At 46.8% G+C, this 27715-nt stretch overlaps 1 protein-coding gene across 1 annotated transcript in view; it reads left to right on the top strand.

Moving 5' to 3' along the window:
* The window catches only part of LOC144938138 (oxysterol-binding protein-related protein 6-like), a 186487-nt gene that overhangs the window by 83928 nt on the left and 74844 nt on the right, over positions 1-27715 (top strand). Inside the window, exons 2-3 of the mRNA XM_078865860.1 lie at positions 10980-11944; positions 23741-23833. Of these exons, the coding sequence (XP_078721986.1) occupies positions 11849-11944; positions 23741-23833 (189 nt within the window). The 5' untranslated portion in view covers positions 10980-11848. The remainder of the gene's footprint in view (positions 1-10979; positions 11945-23740; positions 23834-27715) is intronic.

The raw sequence follows: 27715 nt of genomic DNA, 5'->3' as shown, positions 1-27715 counted from the left end.
GTGTAAGAATAGGAATGTTAAATGTGTGTATTGTGTCCGTATTGGATTCCCATCTCTCCTCTTCAGCCACTACCGCTCACTACAATACATAGCAACATCGACAACACGACTTTGCTTAGTCGATTGAATTAAATCTAGATTCAAATACTAATTTGTTAAGAACTACTTTTTGTGTTTAGTTTGTTGTCCTTCCCACGTTCGGAAGACAATTCGATGATTGAATCCCCCGCAACTCCGATTAGCACGGTTGGCCACGTATGGTGCAAAAGAAGTTCACAATACATACATGTACATTAAAAGCTGTTCATTTGATCAAATTGTGCCTCTTAGAATCAAATTATTTACCAATTATGAACATTTTATGCCAATGGTATGCACACGTTATAGTTGGCTCATGGTACAAACAAAAACTAAATTCGAAAAAAATGTAAACAATGCAAAGCATGTGGTAGAAACGAGTCACAACATCAATTGTTGAATTTAAGCGCAACGCTAAAATGTATCGTCAAGTTACAGACCGAAAAGTGTGAGCACGAGTTTTCATCAAGAGGTATATATATGTACACACACTGGTGAAATGTCAGTCGCATATCACTGAGCAGCAGACTCCTTCAATTTAAATAAAGATCCAAATACTCGTTTAGTTTTTTGGCAATAACCCTCAAGTCCCACCGAAAACCCATTGTTGGCACGCACGGTCGCTTTTCTCACCGATTCATTATATATATAAAAAAAATCCAACGCAGGGCGAGAGATTATCATTCCTAATTTCAATCCCAGCAAAGAGAGTGTAAAAAAATAAAATGAGTCGACGCAAAGTACACACAACGTATCCCCACTAGTGCCCCACACCTAAGGGCAATGATGTTGGAAATGGTAATGTAATATTAATGCAGCTATGTCCGTCTAGCTTCCTGGAATCGCACGCGATGAATGCGAAATGCAGGGGGGAGGGGGGGAGTGGGGTCCGTGTGCATGACCCTTTGCTGGGCTGTATCTCGTCTCACCTAGCCAGACAAGCCATCATCATCCACTGCTCATATCTCAGCAGGGGGCTGGCAGTGAATAAAAATAACGTCTTTCTTGCTGCTACTGCCAATAAAAATAGTAATAACTCGCCGTCCTTTGTCAATGCACTGCCGGATGAAGGCCTCCCCACGTCGTGTCGGTCATGGGGGTTTCACTGTAAATCATCACAACGGTTGCGCTGGGTTTGGTGAAGGGTGGCGGGGGGCCCAGGACTGGTTGGGACATCGCTCGTCGCTTATGCGAGCCGTGGCCGGCAATCAGAACTCAGGCCGCCGGATTCGGTGAGCGAGCAGCGTGCGAACCACGGCGCCACCGCTGCGCTCCTCAACTTGACAATTCCGAGTGCGTTCACGTTCACGCCAGGGGGGTCGCCACCGTTAACAGACCAGAGCAAATTTTGGTAAATTCCACATTCCTTTGATGGGGTCCGTGTCTAACATCTATCCACTAAACCACTATTAACTTCCTAAAAAAAAGTGTTCCTCATTTTATTGATCCCAAATGGATGTTGAGCAGAGTTTGGCTCCTTATTGGTACCTGCACTCCGAGCCTTCTGAATGTATGTGATGCAGTCACTCGAAGCCTTACCTGGTAAGATAAAATAAAGATTAAAGTTTGGCTAAGTTTTTAGTTTAGCTTTCGACAGGCAAATACAAGTGGCTGCAAATTGTAACCACGCGAATCTCGTGGGTGTACAGCGGCAGTGCGATGGCGAGCATACTGCACTATGAGCCCGGCGGTCCGAGTTCGTATCCCAGCCACGTTTAATCATCAGGTGCAAGTGATATCTGAACCAGTCCTGAGCCATCGTTAACCAACCCTAACCAGCAAAAGTTATGGGAAGGCCTTCATCGAGCTGTGTGGCTTGACAAAGGGCCTGGAAGTTACAAGCAATATAATTGTATCGGGTTTTGGGAAGCTCTAAACTCATTTGCCATCCCCCCTTAAGTTTTTGAAAAGCGAGATAACAAAGATAGCGGTTTATAAATGAAAGCGTGTGTGCTGGACAGGCTGCTTGCCAACTCGTTAAGCCAAATTGGGATGTCTAAGATTCACTGGCAATGCCCAAAACTCAGAGGTCTTACCCCCCCTCCCCCCCCCCCGAGATATTCGGTTGAAAACTATGAACGGCAGAGCATCGCCTCGTGCTCAGCCAGTCCTGCCTTGGTTCGCTTGGTGCCTCTCTGCCACCGAGGGCCGAATTAGGAGGACACCACCCAGGCCTGGCTCCAGCTCCTCTCTCGGATGGGGGGGGGGGGCAGAGGGGGGCGGGGGGCAGTAGAGCTTCTGTGTGTGTGGGCTCCTCTAACAGTGATTTGCTGCTAGGGAGAGTGAAATTGAATGGGGGGCCTACTCCAGTTAGCCCCCCCTCTCTCCCCCACCAACTAGCACTCGCCTTAACCACACCCGTGTGCGGAATCGGATTATTGATGTATTATTAAAAGCAGATGATTGCAAGTGGTGATTGTGAGGATAATGGTGCGTGTTAAGTCAATTATGGTGGCCTTGTCACGTAGTATCCAGTCCAACGTTTTTGCATCTGTGCGCCAACGCGTGTGAAAACCCAGCTCTTGATTCTTGGGTGGAGAAAAAAACTAGGAAAGGTGTTAAATAACGTGATGATGAGTTTCCAGGGTGGCTCGAGAGGCTAATGTAGTGTCTATGCTGATTCACTGATCCAGCAATGCTGGAATCCAGGACTTAATTTGTGACCAGCCATCTGATATTAATCCAGGGCCTCAAGTTTAGCGAGTTGATGGTCACAATGATTTTTTTTTTTTTACAAACGACTGCGTGCACCAAGAGCCCATCACCTTTCCAGAACCTGATGGGGGTGAGAGCCAGGACGGGGTGAGAGCCAGGACAGGGTGAGAGCCTTGAGCTGCTGCTGTTTTAAGGTGGACGGTGCTTGGATGCTGCTGCTACTGCTGCGTGTGTGCAGTGGGAGAAAGTTCCAGACGGCTGCTAGTGCAGCTACGGAGAAACAGCACTCAGCCAGGACAGTGCTGGTTCTAAACTAAAACTAAACTATTATTTTTATTTTAGTAGGTAAGACCCACTGAGCAATGTAGCTTTTTTTTCAGAATCGAACTGATAGCCCAACGAAGTGGCTTATCACGGTGAAGTTTATAGCAGCCAAATACTCTAAACGCATGTCGATTTTAAATGTGGAGGGAAAAGCTGCAGGAAAAAGAGAAAAATCCACGCGACCACGGGGAAAACATGCAACTCCAAATATACAGCAGGCGTCAGAGTCGTGATCGAACCCACGACCTCCTGCATACGAGGCGAGGGAGTTAACATCTAAATCACACCGCGTGCCCCTGATAAGGACCCCAGTTCCAAGATGACACAGACACTGCCTATATTTACATAATCTAGAACTTGAGATTGCGAATCATACTCTGTAGGACAAGGCGGTTTGCCGTATTCAGTGGAGTGAGAAGGGTGGAATATTGTGAAAGTGTTGGCCCAATATTGGAGAGAGGAAATTAAGTTGAATAAGTATACATGTTGAGATTGGTGGGACACGTGCAGAGGCTTTGAAATTAAATGTTGTTTCTGCAATGTCTGCCTATAATTTTAGTGGGGTATCTATACATGGATGACTTTGTACAAGTGAAATATGTACTGTACAGGAACTATTATTTAGTTAGAGGATGTCTTACCATATGATAAAAATGTATTCAGCAACAAAGCAATATTTTGAATTAAAGCTTTCGTGACTGCAGGTATTCATCTTCTTGGTTCTTTTGGTAAAGTCACGTAGAAGAGAAGTAATAAAATAATAAAAATAAAATATAATACTGTAAAATAATTCTCACGACGTTTTGGCCACAACGCAAGCAGCCGTCCTCAGGTGAAGACCAGGTCTGTCGGGGAGACAGCGTCTGAATGAAACACCACCACGCTTGGAGCGTATATTTAAGCTGGGTTGGAAGGGGGGAAGGGCGCCTTGACAAAATAATTTGCATATAAAGAGGAATTTAGCATATTTATGGGAAATGCAGGTATGTGATTAGTACTACTTGTGAAATGCGTAGGAGGAAGGCGGGGGGGGGGGGTCAAACATTGCAGAAACAACAGCATAATATGCCACACTGGGAAATGAACTCCACACCGTACGGTTGTGAGTTGAGGGCTTTAATCACTGTGCCACTGGACAGATGTGTGAATGACTTTCGATGCTTTTAATCGTGGCACTTACACCAAAGGATCCATTTGTGATTATATCACTGTTTCAGAAGCCATTTTAAAACCTGCATTTCCCCCAAATAATGTTCTTCACGTTTAATTGTAATATTCGCTTTTGTTAGTTTTTTTTATTCATTATAATCCAATATAACAAAAAAAAACATTGTATCCTTTTTAACATTGCGTGTGGCAGGTTAAATTAATTATCCCGCGAAGTGCTAGTACTCAATTATAGGCTCTATGTCAGAACCATGAAAATGTATCCCTCCCCCAAAAAAGTCAGTGGCTCCCGGCTCAAATGAGCAATAAGGTACTGCTACCAATCTCCTGTGGACAGCCCGAACACAGCGATGGATACTCTGCATTGCTATGGTGGGGGGTGGTGAGCACTATCCATAGGAAAACCACTGTCCACTCCTCCACGAAGTGGCACTTGTTACCGTATTAAGTTTATTGTATTTGACCAGTTTGAGAACTCAAGAGTTCGGGATGAGTCTCATTTGTAAGTTACCTAGGGGCGATGACTGCCACGTATAATCATTCCCAGCATTTCCGCTAGCACACCACACCTGCTCAGGGTCAGATTAAGGTTCTTGTAGGCCCCCTAGGCCTACAGTGACAACTCTCTCCACTTGGCACTGCTGCTGCTGCCCCATGCTACTGACATCGCTGGCACTCGCTTGATTGTGCAAAAAACACCATTTGAAGATGTTATTGCTAATTTTGCAATGAAAAAAATCTCCAAAAGTTCATGTTTGCTATTTAAAAATATTTATTCGAGAAGATATCTTGGTTAAACATTTTATCATACAAACAAAACAAAAACATGGTCAAAATTGTTTTTCCTAGGCACAGGGACTACTGTGCCTAGTGGATAGTACGGCCCTGCACCTGCCGTCTTGTCTTTGCACTGGCTACCAGTCAGGTTTCGAGTGGACTATACGATCCTGCCGCTGACCAATGGCTTGGCCCCACAATATTTGCAGGAACTGATCCGTTCATACAACAAACCGGTGTGCTGAACTAGTAACGAATTGGCATGTTTTGTTTACGTGATAAACCTTACAAATTGGCTTTCGGGTGTTGGCGGGCTTAACGACACGTTTGTATTTATGTGATCTAACCCAAAAAACCTCCACTGGATTTTGGTCGAGAAAGCCTACGTGTTAAAACTGATCCGTAAAAAATCTCCATTGAGGTCTGTGAGATTCTGGGATTGCACGCTCCGATGTTGAGGCTCTGTTCCTGGGGTGACCGGGTGTTTGACAGTGCAGCTCGCCAGACTATGGAACGCTCTGCATTTGCTAATGAGGCAGCTATGTAAGTCTGTTTTGAAAGCTCACCTTTAAATTGGCCTTTTACCCCCCTCACTCTGGTCAAGCCGATTGTTTTATTTTCTGCTTTCCACACACGTCGTATTTGGCTCTATGGATGAAACACACCTTACAAAATGGATAATTTCAGTAATTTGGGGGTAATTGTTTTATTTGGCAAATGTGGAACCCCAAGCAGAAACACAATGGCCTACTCGCAACCTTCCAATCGTGAGCCACTCACTTGAACGCTGATCCACCTGGCTGGGTTATTACTGTTACAGAAATAGCTGTCTTCCTGTGTTCACCTGAGCTGGGTATATGAGTGTTTGCCGGAATGAAATTGCTCACCCAATGGTTTCCGGGTAGCTGGCAGACTGGAGTGCGTGGCTCGAGACGAGTGACCGCAGCCAAGATTAAAAGGTGTGTACCGCATGCGGCATACCGCATGTGGCATTCCGCATGCCGAAATATTTTCTGGGCTACTAATCCAAACCCGGGTTACATTAAGCCCTGAGTGTGCATGAGAATAAATGGGGAGCGGTGGGCCAGAGGTGAGCGCATTGCACCGCGCACAGGGCGGCTGTGGTTCCGTTCCTGGCAATGGCTAACATCAGTAGCAAGTTATATCAGAACTTGTTCTGGGCCTCCCCTAGGTCGACTTAATGGAGTACCCGATGTGGCGATTGGCTCTGGGGAGACAAAGGTGGTTGGGCATAGTGCCGGAAACACTACTCGTGTGTTACATGGGAGAACGTTCAATGTGAATACGGGTGCATGTATGTGTAAGTAGTTGCGTGGATGTGCTTGCGAGCCTTTGTAGGACTTGGGGAAGGTTCTTGGGCATTTTTTTAAAACTTTATTTAAAAAAAAGACATCGCCAAGGCCTTGAGTGCAGGTAGGGTTTTATTTAGTGCATTGCACACATATTTGAAAAATTAACAAGCCAGCTGTTATTTTCATGTGGTTCAGTATTAGACATTTTTGTACGGTAAGGGAGCTGCCACAGTGGTTTAACAGTGAACATACCAGACTTACCATCCAGCGGTCGGGGGTTCGAGATCCATCTCCTGGTGCGGAATTTCAAATTTTAGGACAATTTTTGAAATCTCGCCACCTCTGCCGACCCAGCAGGATACGTGGGGACACCAGTTAGTTGATCGGCAGCTTATGTGCTGTGGGGTGCGGTGGGGTAAAGTGTGGGTAAGCCAACCTCTTCCAACACGTTTGATCAATGTGGTAGAGTAGACCAAATACCACTGGAGAGTTCGCTCAAGTGGAGACGTTTCCATCAGTAGCGGCATGCGTTAGCAGCTCCAGGGTCACACCTTTACCACCTGTACATTAATAAAGCATGCGTTTAATTAGCACAGAGGCTTCACATTTCAGCACACAAAATAAATTATGTATTGCATAATATGAATCCACAGTACTTACTGCGTGGAAGCTACATAACGTACCGTAATCACATTCCTGATTATTATCATTTCCAACCAATAGTAGATAAGAAATGTTGGCTTTGGTATTATTTAGCAGATTCTCTTGTGTCCATTTCATAGCTTATCCAGCAACTATGCGAGTGTTTGAAGTAATCACCGTTTGGCAGCCTCATTAATCAGAGCGCCTTGTAGTGCCACACATGGCTCACGATTGTACAGGGCCACGATTTAAAATCCTGCTTGCAGAACGATTCGTCAAATATTGATGCAATGCATATTCAGATTCCAAAGAACACAGGATGAGATGTTACTATCCTTTGTGCAAGCACTTCCAAGAGTTCATGAACAGTGAGCCTGGTGAAATTTGGGGAGCGCATCGTCAGTAGTGAACCTTTGGTTCCTAGGGTGTTTCGGCCTTTCATACTATACACCCTCCCCAAAGGCGGCCAGCGACAGGGTGTTCAATCCTACGCTTGCGTCCCATTCCCAATTAGTCATAGGAGTTGCCTTGTTGTTGATAGCCAACATCCCATGGGACTATGCATGGCAGGGGCGTCCTCCTCCCTGAGTCAAGCATTGTTGACTGCATACCTCCTGGCCCTCTCACTTTGCCGCCTCCGATACAGCTCTGATTGCCGAACGCTGGCTCTGGCCCTTAATTCCCAGGTCTCTAAGCAGTCTGGTTGTAGATGTTGCCACAAAACCTCTGCAGCCCACCTCCACGGGTCGGACTTCTGTGTTCCAGCCATGATGCCGTGCTTCGGCAGCTAGATCGGCATAGCGCAGATGTTTTCGCTCATAAGCCTCATCTACTGAGTCCTCCCAGGGTACTGTGAGCTCAATGATGAAGACCTTCTTGAGCGAACGGGACCAGAGCACCATGTCAGGTCTTAGGGTGGTGGTTGCGATCTCCGGAGGAAACACAAGTTGCTGGCCAATGTCAGCTAGCATTTTCCAGTCGCGGGCCAAGCGCAGCTGGTCTCGCTCTATTGGTGTAGAGCCGCTCTTCGGTGGTTTAGCCCCTTCGCGGACAAAGGTCGTCCGTAAGGGGTGTGATGCTGCTGGGGGTGGTAGGGAGTTGGTGGCAGCTCGCTTGTCCTCCAGGGCGGACGCAAGGTTTTTAAGGACTTGGTTGTGACGCCAAGTGTAGCGTCCTTGGGTGAGGCTTGTTTTACACCCTGTGAGAATGTGCCTGAGGTTGGCTGGCATGGAACAGAGGGCACAGTCCAGATCTTCACCATACCATTGGTGAAGATTAACTGGTGTTGGAAGGACGTCATATGTTGCTCTGATGGAAAAGCTCAACCGCCTCGCTTCCATGGCCCACAGATCCTTCCAGCTGATCTTCCTCTTCTCCACACTGTCCCATCGAGTCCACTGTCCCTGTTTGGCAAGAGAGACTGCCTTGGCCCACCTTGCAGCCTCCTCCTGATGGCGTACTTCCTGCACTACCATCTTCCGCCGCTCTGGTGCACTTCAACAGGAAAATATCCTGTGGCCCCTGATATTGTAATGTTGAATTTTTATTTCTGGCTTGGAGCCCAACTGAGCGTAGAACCATTGGCTGACTTGGAGCACTTAAACAATGAAACTTAATAAATAATACAGAACACAATGTACATTGTCACCAATTGAAACACCGATTCTATACTCGACAGGCTGTGGGCTCGTGAAAGAATTAGCAACGGCCGCTTGTGCCTTCTCCGCTTTGCGAGCTGTAAATCGCCGCCTGCAAGGCGAAGTATTCACTGCAGACTTCACGGCCGCTCGACTCGAGGAAGCCTCGGATGTAGGCCAGGCTTTTGAGAGCGCCAGAGAACGTGTAGGCTGGCGGTGTGGCGGAGGCCACCGTTTCACTTCCCGTGACGTCGCCGCCGCTGCTGCTGCAGCAGCACACCGCGTCGTCCGTCTGCTTCGGACTGACACAGACACCCGCGTCGCGCTTCTCGTCCTCCGTTGCATTATCAGCAGTGACACGCAACGCGTTCGAGGGGTCACGCGTCGCGCCGTCGGGAATTTCGACACTAGGGTCGTCGCTACCTCCTCCTGCCTCGTCAGGGAGCGTAGGCTCCTGCCTCCCTGTAGCAGCTGGCTATTGTGGCCGGAGTCGCGCAGATCCACGCTTCCTTCTGCAGGTGAAGCGAGTCTAGCAGATTTGGACACTTTGCAGGAGTCGTCGCCGTGGGCTCCCCACTCCCGTCCTGGACGACGCTCGCGCGCCGGTGCTCGCGTGCCAGCGCGAGAGCTCTGTAGCGCCTCCTGAAGCTCTCTGCGATGCCTGCGTTCACGGGCTGCGCGGGAGACGTGCCGTTGCTTGGCGGACGCACGATCTTTACGTTGCTCAAAGCAGAGCAACAGGGCCACCCGGTCCTTTGCGGCTTTAATTCCAGAAGCTCCTCGGGCATTAATTTCCAAAGTCGCCGCGGGAACGGCTCGCCAGTGCAGGCCCATTTCGTCCACAATGAAAATGTCTTTGGGCGCGTAGCCCTTCAATAATTCTGGAGAGACCTCCTCGAGCCAGTGTTCCACCGCGCGTGTACGCGCAATTCGTTTCCTGCCCTGTTTCCACTGCTGCTTGAACGAATCGAGTTGCGCGCCTTCCATCGCTCGAGCCAGCCGGACGTCGCTTTAAAGTCCGCCCGCCCGCCCGAGATCTCTTGCCAACTCGTGAGCCAGTGAGCCAGTGAGCGGCAGCGTGCTGTCGCGGCTCTGCCTGAACCAGCAAAGGAGAGCTTCCTCGACGGCACCCGCTTTTCCCGTGCGCCGTCGCTTCCGGTCGGGATTGGCACTGGCGCGCCACTCGTCACGGATTTTCTCCTTGTCCCTCGCAATTCTCGATACCTGGCTCTGGTTGACGCCAAAGACTGCCGCTATCGAAGTCTGACTTTCCCTCCTTTCGATTATTTTTAGCACGTCAACCCTCTCGGCGAGACTTAACGTTTTATGCCGGCGCTTTGCCATGTTGGCAAAGGAACTGTGCTGCAGATGCTTCAATGTTGAAACTAAATAAATGGAATGCTGTGACAACCAGCGTTTGCAGCTCTAGTATCTAGGCAAATACTGTACCTTTTATCTCAATGGAATATGCACTTCTCTGTACTGTTTCTATGGGTTTTATACAGCGGGGTGCTCATGCCCGCTAAGTAGCTACGTGAATTACGCACGTAAACAATATGCTTTCAATACTGGTAAGTAGTGGCTGCAAAACTGTAGCCGGATTACTCAATCACACTGTGCATAGTAGAGGAGTTCATATCACGGTACTGTAACAGTCCAGTGTAACCAGACTACTATCAGGAAACAAATACATTTTCATTAAAGGATCCTTGTTTGACAGGTGCTGCCAAACGTCACATTACAAAATGTTAAGTGCCAGCCAATTGCCTGGCAATCCTTATCCTATCCAAACACGACGCCTAACCCGCTATCTTCAGCTGTGTACAGCATTTCGTACGATGTCTCTGCATACTAAGGCACTCGAGCTGGTCTCAAGGGAGCGATGTGCAACAACCACATCAGTGCCCTTTGTTCGGTTACCGTTAACAAGGTCCGAAACAATCGCCTCACTCCACATTGAACCAGAGCCCACACAGCTGCTCAGAAAGCCTGTTGCTCTGTGCAGTTCCCTGGTTGAGTAGACTGATGAGTGGAGGCCTGTGGTGTAAAATCTTCACACGTTTAAAATGCAAGCTTCAATATCTATTCTTGTAAGAATGCACTCGGCAATACAAGATGCCCTTTGCAACGGAAACCTATGCGGCTATGCGAGGATTTTTCTTAACTATTTTGTACCCCATGCAAGAAATAAAAAAATATATAAGCAAATCATATTCAACTGTATTTACACCTACATATAGACCCTTCAGGGCAACTTTAATTTGCTCCATATTCCTTGCTTAAATGGTTGTCCGTCTGTTTTTCGCCGAAGGCTCACTTATTGTACCGCCAGTCCAGCTTGTTAATTTGTTTTCGTTTCGCACCTCTCTCTTTCTTCTCGCTGCAGGGATGGCAGAAGAATACTGAGTGAAGCCAACACAGGCAGATCCACCCCCCCCCCAACCAGTCTCGTGGGAGCTTGAGCAGCCTGCACAACCACGCACGCACAAACACCACACACACACGTGTATGCCGCAGTGCCTGCTTGCGCAAACGGCACCGCTCAAGAATCGGGAAGGCAAATTCCACCGGTTGCGCTCTCCGCAGTTTGACAGAAAGCACTTTCATTAGAATTCGGGCCAACGATCGCCGTGCACACGGTGTGTACATTTTACACACGGTGGGCGGACTCGAGGCGTTACGCACAAATGATCTGGCAAACTCACTCGGCTCTACAAGTGTGGCCTCTCATCTGCCCTTCCGCACAGCTTGTCAGCAGCAATCTGCAATCGTTCCAAAGAGACTTTCAATTGTGAATTTGCTTATTTGGCGCTGATTTGGATGGGACTGAGGAATTCCCAAAACTGAACCTCTGCAGTGCTGCATTGTCGAACAAGGTCGGCTGACGGAGACTGCGCGAGTGAAAAGAGAGCGAGGGGCAGCGATAGGCAGATAGAAAAGAGAAAAGAGATAAATACACTGGCAGGAAGAAGAAGGGAGGAAGACTCTTGAGGAATTGGCCAGGTCTAAAGAGGCCAAGAAGAAAGTGGACAGTAATCATTTATAAAGCATCTCAATGCTAACTCGTATCCGGGCGCTGTCTTAAATCGACAGAGAGACAGACGCGGCTACAAACGTGGAGACGAAAAGTGAGCAGAAATTCGGACACCACAAGCAATCGCGCACACAAGCAGGAACTCATATTCGCAAACATATATATTCACACGAATCGCAAGCGGTGAGCTCGGGGTCCAGGCACCGACAGACGGAGGCAAGATGAGCGGGGACGAGCGGATGTCGTGCTCATCGCCGTCACACTCCCACAAGGCCGTGACGCCCCGTGGGAGCCAGTCGTCCCGCGACGCGCGGCAGGTGGGAGCCCACGCCTCCGCATCCCGCGCCACGTATTACCATACCACATATCACCGTACTAGCACACCACGACACAAGACCATCACCACACCACGTATCATCACATCACCACCGCACTACACAAGACCACCACCACACCGAGTATTAACACATTATAACACATTCCTGCGGAGGGAGCTGGTAGGAACGTTGAGTTGCTCGGTCAATGGCGGCGTGGTGTATTCCGCAAATATGGCCGACTGTGAGGGCGGGCACAAGCCGGCGTGAGTAGGTTAAACGTTGAGTTTTATCAGGGCACCACGGGGTGACCAGCCCCTCCCCACCCAGCCCCACCCCTCCCACCCCCCACCCAGCCCCAGCCTCCCCACCCAGCCCCTCCCCACCCTCCCCACCCAGCCCCTCCCCACCCTCCCCTCTCCACCCAGCCCCACCCCTCCCATTTTTGGATGCACTACGGACGGACACAATAATCACCTGTGGGCTGGTGTAACCAGGAGGTGTTCCTACCAGTATCACTACGTATAACCGCACTACAACCTCACCACGACACCAAAGGCCACCAGGCCACCGCAAAACATGTATCACGGCACCCGTCCCGCGTGCGAGCCGAGGGAAATTCTCACACGCTGGCGGAGATCGCATTCACGCATTTCTTCCTTAGATCTACCGTCTTGTCAATCCCTCCTGTAATCTCCAACTGGGTGAATAAGGCGATGTGTGATCAAACATTACCCAACTCCTTGATACCACGCGTTTAACAATATCAGGGTAAAGAGGTCATCATAGCCAATGACATTTGCCAGAAATATCTATGGAATTCTCTTTTGAAAATATTTTTGTGGCTCAGCTATTAGCCAAACTATGTACACGTGTAATAAATGTGTGCTAATGTTTCGGCAATTTCTGGTTTCCTGTTGTTCCTATCTGGTGGTTCTCAATGCCAAACTCACAATCTAGAATTTTGAATTCAAATCCCTCTTGGGGACTGGATCTGTCCATAAACTTTCCAGGGATGATAATTGCAGAACACTTTATGGAAAATCAAACTTTGAAAACTCAACTTTTTTTTTTAACAGGTAAGGCCGACTGAGCTATATAGCTCTTTTTCAAAAGTGATCTGGCCACAAATTATACCTCCATTTGTGGCCAGGTGGAAATTTATAGCAGCCAAATACTCTAAATGTATGTTTTTAAATGTGGAGGTAAAAACTGGAGGACCTGGAAACAAAAACGCGATCACGGGGAGAGAGAGACTTGAAAACTCCAAATATACAGGTGTCAGGGTCGAACCAACGACCCCCTGCATACCAGGCGAGGGAGTTAACATCTCGCCACTGGAATCAGTGGCTGAGTGCTGTCAGTAGGAATGAGCAGTGCCACATTTTCATTTTTTAAATCGATGTTTTAAAGTGTGCAATGTGTACACAATGTTTGTTTGGATTCGAACTTCATTTATCTGAAGTTTATATGAGAAAAAAATCCTATAAACAGCACACATACAAAGTCACACTATAGTAGCCTCTTCTTGGTTCTTTCGGTAAAGTCATGTAGAAGGGAAATAATAAAATATTAAAAATAAACATAATAAAATAATTCTCACGACGTTTCGGCCACAACGCAAGCAGCCGTCCTCAGGTGGAGAACAGGTGTGTGAGGCTGGGTGGGGAGGGGCTGGTCACCCCGTGGTGCCCTTATAAAACTCAACGTTTAACCTACTCACGCCGGCTTGTGCCCGCCCTTACAGTCGGCCAGATTTGCGGAATACATCACGCCGCCGTTGACCCTGGCCATTGACCGAGCGACCCAACGTTCCTACCAGCTCCCTCCGCAGGAATGTGTTATGGGTAGACTGACTGAGATCACTGGCAGATGCACGACCTGTACACCCCGCTGTGCCGACTTGCTGCGTTTTAGCCGCCCGGCGCTCTGATCATTGTTGTGAGCGTCGCTCCTTTGTCGTCCACTGTACCGTCCTTCGCGAGCCTCCTCCAGAGGCCGATTTAAATCGCACACAAACACGCGCACATTACTCTACAAAGTCGTAACCACGGTCAACCCAGCCGTTCAAGTACCACAATACGCAAAAGCTCTGAAACTGGATAATTATATATATATAAAAAAGGAATTATAACTGCAAGTCTGTGAACCTATTTCACGTGATACTGTGACATTTTTTACTTGACCCACTTGTACAGCGTGCAGTCTTGTAGTCACAAGACTCGCTCAGGGCGAGGTCACTGGGGGTCAACTAAGCTACTAAGCCATCGTGCATCAGGTGAGGAGGGAAACTGGCCACGTGCTTTCCTCTGTACAGCCCTTCTGCCTTCGAGCTCTGAACAATTGTATTTCTCATTTCTAAACGTATCTTATAAATAGCTCCCCCCACCCGCCATCGTCTCTTCTCAATAATCTCTGAACTATCCGGTCTGAAAACATCAACATCATCATCTCTCACGTGCCACAACATGGCCAATGTTGCCACAACATGGCCAATGTTGCCAACGTTGACCCAGTCTAACCCCGATCTGACCCGGTGTAACCCCGATCTGACCTCCCACGTGGCTTGAACTGCGCTGCCGGAAAACGTGGTCGCTTTCAGGGACGGATTCTCCACATCCCGGCGTGGATTCCCTGGCCAAGATGGCACGCGGAGCGCAGCGCGCATGCGCAGTGGTTGTGACACTGGGCGAGCCCCAGCGTGGAATGGATCCTGCGATAGATGGCACTCCGGAGTGGAGCATTTCTGCGCATGCGCTTGTTGCATTGTTAAGGCGGAATCCTGGAATGGATTCTCAGACGGTGGCACGTGGAGCCGAGAGCGCAGGCTGCTGTGGATGCCAAAACGCGGCCTGGAGTACGGGGGAGCAATGGAACGTTTATGAAAACCTGGAAAAACATCAGAAGGAAATATATTCTTTGGGTCTTTCGGTAAAGTCACATATAATTTTATTTTTTGGGGTCTTTTGGTAAAGTCACGTAGATGGGTGCAAAACAATTATAAATGATAAAAAATAAAAAAAAAATGTGTAAAGACGTTTTAACCTATCTACGTGACTTTACCGAAATACACAATGAATATGAATTCCTGCAGTCACGAACGCTTTAAGCCAAGAAGGAAATATGTTTTATGGATTTTTTTTTACTAGTTGCACAAAAGAGTAATGTAAATATTCAAAGGGGATGTTTCACGTCCAAGGTAACAATAGAATAATACAACAATCCAATAATTAAAAAGCAGACGGCTGCAGTGAGAACATTCACCCAACAGCAAACTTGGTTCTCCAGTGCAGTCCAGAATATTTACTTTAAACACATCTACCCTATATACACCGTGGCCTTTAAAAAAAAAAACAAGTTACGTTTCGGCCAGTGACACTTCCCCAGAGCGCACAAGTCGAGAGACCAGAGAGGCAGTGGACGATAATTGCTGGAGACTGCTTGTTTACACCATTTTGCCTCATTGGAATGATTTTTTTTATTAAGCGCAATCTGCAACATTTCTCATCCACTATCTCCGGGCCTCTCTCTCCATGTGCTCTGCAGAATTTCCATTGTTCAAAATGTCACCTATTGGGCGCCACGGTGGCGAGATGTTAACGACCTCGCCTGGTATGCAGGAGGTCGTGGGTTCGATCCCGACGCCGGTATATATTTGGAGTTGGCGTGCTCTCCCCGTGGTCGCGTGGATTTTTCTCCGCGTCCTCCGGTTTCCCCCCTCCACATTCAGAATCGACGTGCGTTTAGAGTATTTGGCTGCTATATGAATGTCCACGTGATAGGCCACTTCGTTGAGCTGTCATTTGTGGCCAGGTCGCTTCTGAAAAAAAGCTATATAGTTATGTGGGCCTTACCTGGTAAAAAAAAAATTGTTTATGTTTTATTATATTTAGGTCGTAGTGCTATTCGCAAATGTCAGTTTTGTTGTTAACTGCGCTTGTGCACCACTGCCAACGCAGCAGCAGCATCGCCAGATACGTTGTCGAATGTATACCGCTGTTGGACGGCGTTTCGAGATTGACCAGGTTTTTCTTTCATCATCAAAGCGCTTTAAACATGGGAAGGAAAACAAATGGACGTCTCAGAAAGTAAACACCAAATGTTACCGATGTATCGATGTTTTTTTGGCCATCCCTAGCCTGATAAAACTATAAACGGGGCTCTGTGCATCATCATCATCGTTGTCATGGACACTGTGACGAGATGAATTGGGCACAGGTTCGAAAGTGTGCAATAAAGCACATGCATGCATATTTGGAATTGTATCGTAGAAACAGAGGCAACCTCACGAACTATAGAACATTTTAACATGTTTATTTTCCCGCGATTCGCAACCGCGGTCAGACAATCTTGCGGGGTGTGTTTAACAATCAGTCCTCGTGACGTCGAAACGGTCGGACGACGAACGTTCACGACCAGCTGAACAACGAAGCAACACAGTCTGTTCCCGTATAGCGGCAGCACCCAGCCTGATGACGATTGGGCTGGCTCCGTGTTCCAAAGACAAGGATTTGACTCCTCGTGCCCTCCACTTGGTCGGACGGTTCCTCCATTGAATGGACCCAAATCAACGGTGAATACTGTATTGACTTTTTTTTGCAAGTCTCAGTCGACTGAATAAACCTTCTAGCCATGCAAACTTGGTCAATCAAGACTGATAGATTTGCCGATTCAAATTTTGATTTTAGATTGTTTTATGAAGACCGGTGTGTAATGCTGCATTGGCGTATCGCCAATATGTCCATATGCAAGTTAGATGCATCACATTGACTGTGAAGGAAAGTCAACGGGGCTTGGGCAGTTCGTGTCACTGAGAAGAGTCGATGACCTGTGGACAAAACTAATGACGGGGAGTGACAACTCAACTTGGGAGCACTGTCATGAGGACGTGCACTGCGGAGATGGAGTGGCTTGGGAAGCAGTTATATTACATCTAGATTTGAAGCTTTCGTGACTGCAAGGATTCATATTCTCACTTGATACAGCTATCGTGCTGTGACGGTTCCACCTGAAGACGGAGGCTTGTGTTGCCTCCGAAACGTCGTGATTTTTATTTTATTTTTATTAATTTTAATTTTTTACCTCCATAACTTTACCGAAAAAACCTAAGAATAGTTATATTACAGTTTCATGGTGAGGTTAGTAATCTATCCAGCTTGTGTGTGCAGGTGCTATATGGATTGTTACATTGCAGGACTTTGGGAGTTCATGACGGCTTTGGGAGCCCTTGATCCAACAGTCGCTATATCACGGCTGATTATCATATTAAGGAAACATTCTAACCTCATCCTCAACGCATTCATGAAAAAACAACAACTTGACATTCCAATTAGTGAATGCAGCCTACGAACGCATTTGCCCGTTAGTTGTGCACTAACACCCACGTGCATGTTCCAATTCACATTTAAATTGCAGCAGTACACAGTATAAAACTGCACATTTGCAGCGGCGTTAAATCTGCACCGACTTTGAAGAGCGAGTTAAAGGCCCCACTTCTCTTGCGTGGGTTTCGAGCAACACTGAGCTCGGCTTCGCTTCAACAGAGTCGGTCATCCACGTTCGTGAAGTAATGTGCGCGTAAACAAATTCATATAAATGTTCAAACTTGTAGTGCCAAGTCTTGCCAAAAAAAGCCATATAGATCTGAGAAGTGTTGGTCATTTGTGTACACATTGGTATTCGTGTTTGCTTTGGGTTTCTCGAAGTCTTTGTAAAATAATTTAAATGCCCTGAGTTTGATGGACGAACAGCATTTTCTCCGTGAGAGCAATACATAACGCTGCCCAGCTCCTTCAATATAAAGGAGCTGTAAATTAAGATGGCCTTGAGTAAGACGTCTAATTGAAGGACGTTATTTCTGTATACCTAAATAATTTCTCCAAACGTGTAATCAAAATCCCATTGTGAAACAAACCGCATATTTGCACCGAGCGGCGACACACATTTCCCTCCTGAAAATGTCTTTGTAAAACATCACAGCCACCCACCGCGGCTGCATTGTAATGGTGCAAAAATACATTGCACCTCTGAGCTTATACCCTTTGTCCTCATATCGTGTCCTTTGTTTGATTATAGCCACATTAAATCGAGTATTGAATGCCCCCGCACAGCTACACGTAAACGCCAAGGCATCTAGGCCACGTGACACCCTCATTTAGCAACTCGGATGAGGCTGCTTTTTGAACAGATTAATCGTCTTTTTTTGAGTTGCCAAAAATATATGGTAATCCTGTGTAGAGGCTGTAAGCATATCATGTTTTCCAGGCACACGATTTTACTAGTAGAGAGCTGAATATACAAGTGGGTATGTTTAATCCTACACCTAGAATTTCCCAGAATCGGTATACGTGGAATTAATTATTGTGTTTAAGTGGATTTTTATTTGTGTTCTCATTAGCAGAAAGTCAAAGCACATTCACAAACGTGCATATATGCAAATAAATGGATACACCTACGCACCGATTTATTGGAGTGACTAATTTGAGTCTAATGTTTCAAGTGTTGTTGCATTGCGCTGCATTGCACCTCCATTGCATTTTGTGAAGCTGTTTTCGAACACAAATTATTGCGAAATTGTTTCATGTTGTGGGGTTTTTTCTCTCCCAAGGTTATATTTTATTGCCACTTAACTCGTCAGAATGCCTGTTGTTGAGCCATGGAACCCACCGTTCATAATCCCCTTCCATTGCTGCCTGGTTATTACTGGGGAGAATCGCCAAAGCCATGCCATCATTGTAAAGTGGATGTTAAATACCCTGTGACATCAGTTATTCTCTACCGTAGGCCACGATGAACTTAAATCGTAGCCTAAAGTCAAAATTGGAAAGCACCAAAAACATGATTTAAATAGCCTTCTCATTATGTATAGTAGTAATGCACCTTCAATGTTTTCTGTGCTCACGAGATAACACATTTCATTCAGCCCTCACATTTCTTGTTATATAAAGCACTGACATTTTATGTTACATAATCCATTATTTGGAGAGAAAAAAGCAAATACTTCATCTTTAAACCCATGCGAAATACTAAAACAAATTGTACAGCAAGTAGCTTTTTGACCCATCCGTGTGGAGTTTAAGTGCTATCTTCTGTTATGTCTTGGTATTTTCCAGGTGCTACAGTTTTGCTGGTAGGAACCTCCTGGTTACACCAGCCCACAGGGGATTATTGTGTCCGTCCGTCCGTCGTGCATCCAAAAATGGGAGGGGTTGGTGGGGAGGGGCTGGGTGGGGAGGGGCTGGGTGGGGAGGGGCTGGGTGGGGAGGGGAGGGTGGGGAGGGGCTGGGTGTGGAGGGTGGGGCTGGGTGGGGGGTGGGAGGGGTGGGGCTGAGTGGGGAGGGGCTGGTCACCCCGTGGTGCCCTTATAAAACTCAACGTTTAACCTACTCACGCCGGCTTATGCCCGCCCTCACAGTCGGGCATATATTTGCGGAATACACCACGCCGCCGTTGACCCTGCAGGCCATTGGCGGAGCAACCCAACGTTCCTACCAGCTCCCTCCGCAGGAACGTGTTCTTCAACAGGCAAACATACCGCGTACAGAATTGGCCGAACATCCTCAGTAGAATCCTCTAGCAGAAAAAAATTCTTGAGACTCGGTGAGTCTATCCTGGGTAAACTTCGAGCAAAATCGTAGCTCAGATGAGTGAGCAATGTTGCTCACCTGTGTGTATGATCTTGAGCCAGTGGTGGATATTGTTGTATGTAGCATCTGTTGGTCTGTTTGCTAGACAAACATGCGACCGTGGTAGCAGGACACGAGACTAAGAATACTTCCTACAACTTAGAATTACTTTCATTAACCCCAAAGAGGGATGGTCAAACGAATAATGGAATGACAACCAAGGAACGGAACTCATCCGACAGGGTATCTATGAAATCCGCTCATGGATTGTAAGAGGTGGGAGTGGTTTGGGGAGGCCTTCATCCGGCAGTGGATTGACCATGGCTGATGATGATAACGGCTGCTGTACGTGTGCGGATTAGTGAAGCTCATGGCCAGATGCACAATCACTTCAAATTAGTTGTGCATCATGGTATGCATCTTTCAAGTCGCCAACATTTTTAATTCTGCTGCTGCTCACCAGCTGAAATTGGAAGCAATTTAATTGTATTTTGCTGTTGCTAAAGGGTTTCATCACTTGGCCAAACCAAGACAAACAATTGCAATGCTTTGAGATGTAGGAGACGTATACAAGCATAACTTCCTGAAATGACACAAATGTAGCATTGATTACATTTCTTAAATCATGTAATGTCATTATGCGAAAGTTTTAATTGTAATAGTTTTTGGCAGCCGAGGTGTTAGCATCCTAACTCAATTTACATGCAGTGAATGGTTTTATTCCAATTCAGGCCTATTATTTCTGCAGGGAATTATACAATCTTACATTATAAAGGCTAAACATGTACCAGTGCATAGATTCATTGATTAAAAATTTACAGTACACTCACGATGCAGCACTGCCCCGAAACACAATGTGTTAATAGATTTTATTTAACAAGCAAACAGTAACATAAATTGTACAAAATGATCATTAACATCTTCACTTAAAGCTTTCGTGACTGCAGGAATTCATATTCTTTGGGTCTTTCGGTAAAGTCACATAGATAGGTTCAAAGAAAATAACAAAAAAACTTTATTTTTTTGTTTAAAAACTTTATTTTTTTGTTATTTTAGATTTAACCTAGGTTCAAATAAAATAACAAAGAATAAAGTGTTTTTTGTTATTTTCTTTGAACCTATCTACGTGACTTTACCGAAAGACCAAGGAATAAATCATTAGCATTTCTGTGTAGAATATAAGCAATAAAGAAGCAGTCCATAAGCCTCCTTCCCATATTTGTCCTTCCGCTTAAAAAACAATTTTTTTACACATCCTTCCAGCCACATGGCCTTCTACAAAGTGTATAGTATCGGCTGCATCGGTTCGACACAAGCACTCTGGACTGGTGTCGGCATTCAACGTCTAATCGGCAAAATTCAGACTCTGCTCGAATGAACGCTGGCAAAACTGCCAGATGTTTGCTGGCGGATTATCGACGCAAAAAGGCACAATACGTTGCACAACATAATCACGCTCATCGCTGTGGAGGGTAGAAGCACCGAAATAAATAGGCACACGATACATATCGTAAATTGTAGGTTCTTTTTGGTATAGAGTAATATGCATGTTGTTTAGTATTCCTGTCACAAGGTCCTGAGGCTACACGATAACCAATGTTTTCAGCCTTGTGGCTCCTTTGCCAATTGTGTAACCAACACACGAAAGAAATTTGTTGCCAACCACAACATTGGATTTTTTCCCCCAGTATTCTTTTTTCTAGGCTTTAATGACTACGGATTTTTCTCCCAGCAGCCTTAATGAAGTTAAACTTTGAAACACTGTTCAGAATCGGCTGGCGATGTGGTGCAAGCCTGTAACGGTGCAGCGCTGTGGGGCAGTGAACATGTCCGCACGGTAGCGCGTTTGCCGCCTGTCACAGAGGTTCACGGTTAAAGCCCAGCTGCCACCCTAGTTAATACTACAGGTCACCCACCCTACTAGATGACTATACAGACTTGTGAAAACAGCACCTTTGTGTTTGATAGAGGGAGCTAAAAGGGGCGCGGCACGGGCTAGAAAAAAAGATGCGCTGATGTGGTACAGATGAATGTGGAGCTCATTGGACTTGCCCGTTAACCGGCACCAGCGGTGTCAAGATCGGCCTCAAGAGGAGGTTCGTGAAGGACGGTACTGGGCAGTTGGAGGCAGTCACTATCCAGCAACAACAATGAGCGGAGCGCCGGGTGGCTAAAGCACAACAAGTTGGCACAGTGGGGAGCACAGGTGTTGTATCTGCCAGTCATCGCAGTCGGTTAACCCATGGCACCTGGGTGTGTTCTGTGACCTGCCGGTGAACCTTAGACACATAAAATAGCCTCAAAGTACACCTCGCCTGGCACAAGTGCCATGGTGATGTCACCACCAATTATTGGTGAACGGCAGTTGTTGTTGTGATAGCTTTGCCTGATAATAATTTGTACAAATTCCAAATGTACTGCATTAATATTCCTGTTTGTAGGCGAGGTAGGTGCATTGCACAGATTAGGGTCGATGGTGGATCATCACGTGCTGTGACACTGGCTAATCTACAGATGGCAGCACATCACGTGGGCAGCCTCCCTACCTGTTAGGTCACGTGAGGGTTATGCGATTGTAATTTGGGGTGTTTCTTGCTACTGCAGTTTTCTCTTACTCGCCACTCAACCGGTGATTGTGACAAACTTACGAACGTCGGACCCCAGTGAAATATGTTGAGGCTCGATGAGGCTTTACTCGGTTGAAGGACACCTCTTTATATATTAACAAAAAAGCATCAATACATTCGACAATAATAATGCTGATAATAGTTTTTTTACCCTTTTATCTGGCAACAAAACTGACACCTTTTTTACGAGGAGTCATGTTTGCATAGACCACAATACCTGCAGTCATAATGCAAACAAAAAACATTATTTTGATAATGTATGTGTAGTAACGCTTATGACTCGTTCACACCGGAGTTGGAGGCACACTTGTTTATTCAACACCACACGTTGTGACATACACACTGAGGGGGTATCGGCCCCCTCACCCGTCTATCTGAGGACACACCTCTAGGCTAACCCTAGTCTGCCTCTGAGTCCTCCTCTAATGGGCTAGGGGAGGATATCTTGGCCCGACACTGGTCAGTCGGGCCCGGTACCCAGAGTCCAGACCAGCACTGGCTCTGGCTCTGGTACCACGCCACTGGCTCGAGCCTGCGCGGTCCTGATAAGGACGGCGTACCAGGGGGAGACCAGGGCTCTATCTAGGACGTCTTCCGTCTCCTCTTCTTAGCTAACACAACACTCCCGAGCCCTTCGATACATTCCCCTTTTATACCCAACCCCTCCCTGAGGGGTGGGGCCCCGGGGGATCATAATGACCGAATCGACCCCCCAGGGTGTCTGGCGCGGACGTCGCAGAGGGCACCTGCTCGTGCACACATGTAGCCCCGCCTACTGTCTTTGTTTACCATAGGCTGCCATGCATAACGGGCTCTCTCTCTAACACCCCTACATATGTACTGAGTTATGTTTTTTGTTTGCATTATGACTGCAGGTATTGTGGTCTATGCAAACATGACTCCTCGTAAAAAAAGGTGTCAGTTTTGTTGCCAGATAAAAGGGTAAAAAAGCAATTATCATATTTTTTACTGGCAAATGAGGTACCAATGGAATAATAATGCTTTCGGTAAAGTCACGTAGAAGGGAAATAATAAATAAAATAAAATAAACCGCCACTTTTTTCAAATTTTCTTGCTGTGGGTTTCACACCTGATGATGATTGCTTGTGTTGCAATCGAAACGTCGTGAGAATGTTATTGTTTTATTTTTATTATTTTATTATTTCCCTTCGACGTGACTTTACCGAAAGAACCAAGAATATGAATCCCCGCAGTCACGAAAGCTTGAAATCGAAATTTAATAATAATGCTGTAAAAGTACTAATTTATAATAGGGGACTTTGTGGGCAACTATTGCCCTTCATCATCACGTGATTAATGTGCTTTGAAGAAGAGCCGTTCCCATTACGTCACCTGTTATCTATTTTATCACCCGTTCTATTTATATTTACTAATACGCTTACGTTATTTAAAGCAGTTTGTTATATATATATTAAAAAAAACTTTTACAAAACATTTGTAGGTGATGTTTTTGGATGATAAAAAATGCAACTATAATACAACGTCTGACTTGCCTGTGTGTGTCTGTTTGACTGTGTGCCCTCCAGTCGATGACAAGCGCAGACGAGAGTCCCGTGTCTGCAGGCCACGACTCCATCCTGGCCTCCCGTCTCACGTCTGCACAGCCCTCCCCCAAGAAAGTGGGTTCACGCGTGCATTCATAAAGACAAAGATCCCCCGTATAGCGCTCAACAGACTGTTGGGGAAAGTGCTGTTAGCGAGCACCGATGAAGGCCGGCACGGCACACCAGGGAGTGGGTGGCCAGCACCATGCCCGACCTCCTATGTCTCCCTGGTGGCGATGTTTATACACCGCACCGGGTACTCATTTGAGGCTGAGCCGACCTAGGGGAGGCCCATGACCAGTTTCAGATCATCGCCACTGGTATTGGCCGTGAGCGAGAATCCAACCCGGGTCGCCGAGTTTTACAGCACAGCGTGCTAACCGCTGCACCACCGCTGCGCTATAGCACCCCACACATGCACTCACACACGCACACACAAGACAAAGGCCCCTTCTCCGCTGGAGAAGCGCATTGCTCTGCAGTGGGTGTGCCGAGGCAGCCCAGCACGGCTCAGGGGGTGCCAGGTTGTTGTTTTTTTCCACTGCAGAACCCGGGCCGTGCCGATAACGTCGCACGTGATGAACGAGTTCAGACGTGTATGTGTGCGTGCGTGTGTGGGTAGAGTGGGGAGTGGTAGTGTAGCGGTTCGCGCGCTGCGCTACAAACCTGGCGACCCGGGTTCGATTCCCGCTCACGGCCAACACCAGTGACGATTATCTGAACCGGTCCTGGGCCTCCCCTAGGTCGACTCAGCCTCAAATTAGTACCTGGTGCGATGTGTAAACATTGCCACTAGGGAGACAAAGGCAGCCGGGCGTGGTGTTGGCCACCCACCCCCTCGTGTGCCGTGCCGGCCTTCATAGGTGCTCACTAACAGCACTTGCCCCTACAGTCTGTTCAGGCTATACGGGGGATCTTTTGTTGTGGGTAAATAGCACGGTGGGTGATGCCACGTTTGAGTTGTCCAGACTTGATGCCGCACGCCTTGCCCCCCCCCCCTGGTCCTGCTTGGCTCTGAGCCAGATTCAGGAATTTCACCGTTTGGTTTTGGCCTCTACTCCGCAACTCGCCCAGTGGTGAACCACCAATGCCGTGATTTCTGCCGAGTGCCGTGTAAAAGAGGTTAAAGATCCATATTCTTAGGTTTTTTCGGTAAAGTCACGTAGGTAAAAAATTTAAATTAATAAAAGTAAAATAAAAATAAAATAAAAATCACGACGTTTCGGAGGCAACACAAGCTTCCGTCTTCAGGTGGAACCGTCACAGCACGATAGCTGTATCAAGTGAGAGCAATTCCAAGAACACAGTATTTTTATATATACTGGAGGTTAAAGATCCCCCGTGTTACCGCTGAGGCCTTGGGAGCAAAGTCATTTAGTGGGAACCTTTTAATGCCGGAACAGTGCACAAGTGTGTGGTGTGACCGCCTTTGGGTCCCCAGTGCGAATGTTTTCGTGCCACACCAGCTATTCGTTTAAGCATGAGTCAAACCAGGCAATTGCCAGCACAGATTCAGGCATCACTGGACTCATGTTATCTGTGGCCGGGAATCGAATCCACGTCGCTGGGATTTGAGAGCGCATTGTACGAACCGCTGAACCACACGTACGCACAAACACTATAAAATATTTAACACTCATGACCCAAGCGTAACAAATCATATGACAGTATAATTGACATTGCATCACCAGGGATTAATTTGCCGTCACGTTTACAGGTACATTAATTGAAAATGTTAGAGTACAGCATCTTAGAGGTAATTCATTTTAATGTGCCACGATAATTTCTGTCTCTGGGTCTTACAGATGTTTGCAGGCTTTCTAGTGTCCCTCATAGGTAAAAAAAGAAAATCAATCTATGGCCGTACTAGAAAATGTTACCGTTATTACAAAACTCAAACGAGCAAATGTGTCCAGATATTGAGTTTATTAAATCTCTTTTGTCACAAATTGAGTGTTCTTGGAAAATCGCGACACTGCAAATAAAAGGAAGGAATTGCTTTGAGAAGGTTCCATTTCAGGGTGTATTGACACACAACCACGTCTCTCTATTAAAAGAGGAGACAGTCCACAAATAGGAATACTAATTTTAAACAGCATCAATTTAACAGACCTGTGTTCAGGCAAATGCTTTTTGTTTATCCCAAGGGTCTAATCTATCCATTGGCAAACGATGGAGTAAATCAAATGGAATGCAAATTAAACATCAAGGATAGCCATTTTGTTAATGGCTTGCTGGAAGAAAAAAAATAATTGGCATATTACGTGCTTGGCTAAATATACAGGCACTACTGAGTGTGCGGTGTCCATCTTGCCTTGTGCCTGTGGCTATTTGTATCTTATCTTCGCACATAACTCGAGCCTGCCCTTATGTTCACATACGTCTTGTGTCTCGGTCAAAAGCGTTTGGATAAGTGGTATGTGTGCAATGATTGATTGGTTCGTTAATTTGTAAAATTTAAAATAAATTATTGCAACCAGAAAACATGAAAAATTATAAGTGTAAGAATCATTAAATGTTCCTCTGATTCCTTCACATTTATACAAATCTATTGCTTCATGTAATTATATCATCTCCCTGCAACACAGAATTAAAAGAATACAAATTGTGATTAAAATCAGAACCGTGAGGGCGCCACGATGGTGGTGCATTGACACAGGCGCCTCACGGCGTGAAGAACCTGGGTTCGATTCCCAACCGGGGCACCTTTCTTTGTTGACTTTGTACCCTTCCTCCCCCTTGTTCCACTTAAGTTTCAATCCACGTTCTCCCAGTTTCCTACCATAACAACATTTGCACTTTTTTACGTACCTTCTAAATAGTCTACGAACAATCATCACCTCCTGCCGGCAGACGAATGCACATTGCCGAGCCAGGCATTGAGTTACTTCGTGCTGAACAGGGACAGCTGCCGATAGGGGGATGTGCGCTCCGAGACATTTCGTTACACGATGGAGAGAGAGCGCGCAATACAAGTTCGTCCATCATTTACGAATCATGACGCTTCATAGAATTGTCACAGTGGATGAATCCTTCCATCCCGAGTGAGTGGGCAGGCCCTGATTGCACATTAGCACTATAATCTCAGACCCACTGCTTCGCAGGGGTTTCCACAACAACATAGCTTTGCCACGATGATGATGATGACCTCAGGGCCACACCAAGTCCTCACATGAACCCTGCTAGTTCGGCCTCAGTTACCCCAACAGCGAGAGTCAACTGTTTATAATATGGGCCCTGTAAGAGGGTTCATATATGGACAATAGGTCGTACTATTGCGGTGGAATTTGCTGGAAAAAGTTTGAATCTTGCTCGGGGAGTGGGCGAGCGTTTGGAGAAAAACGTTCTGCCGAACACAATCACCCACCAACCACGTCTCCCACCACCAGCTCGCAATGCAATCACGGCATGAGTTGTTGCTCCAGATCCAATTGATTAATGAATTCAGCGAGTGCGTAATCGCCCAGCCGTGCGACAGCATCCTTTGGTGGCGATACTGTATCATGTTTATAATTATCCGCAGAGCTCCGCTGAACCTAAGTCAGTGGACGGTCATGAACAATGGGTGCGACATTTTTTTTGCACGATGCCGCAGCCGCCCAGTGTCGGTCGTCGCCGATTGCCGCACCTCCGATTGGCACGTTTGGCTACGTACGGTGTGAAAGAAATGCAACGTACGGTACTCCACGTACGGTACATACGAAGACCCCCCTCCCCGATAGTGGAGGTTGGCCACACAGAGACCCTTGCCCTGTCCAGAACCTGCTCAGCAAGGACCACTGGCGTGGAACACCAGGTTGAAGAAGCCAGGCGGACAGACAAGACGGACTTCAGTTTAACACGTAGGCCTTTGCGACCAATATTATTCATAATAAACGTTATCTTTGGGTTAGATCGCGTTATTTATAAATGTGTCGTAACCCTCCACCACCCGACATGGCCAATCAGCAAAAAAGT

The sequence above is a fragment of the Lampetra fluviatilis genome, chromosome 21 (genome assembly GCF_964198595.1).
Source record: "Lampetra fluviatilis chromosome 21, kcLamFluv1.1, whole genome shotgun sequence".
Taxonomy (NCBI): Eukaryota; Metazoa; Chordata; class Hyperoartia; order Petromyzontiformes; family Petromyzontidae; genus Lampetra; species Lampetra fluviatilis.
Note: the sequence above shows the minus strand (reverse complement) of the source record. Positions and strands in the feature narration are given on the sequence as shown.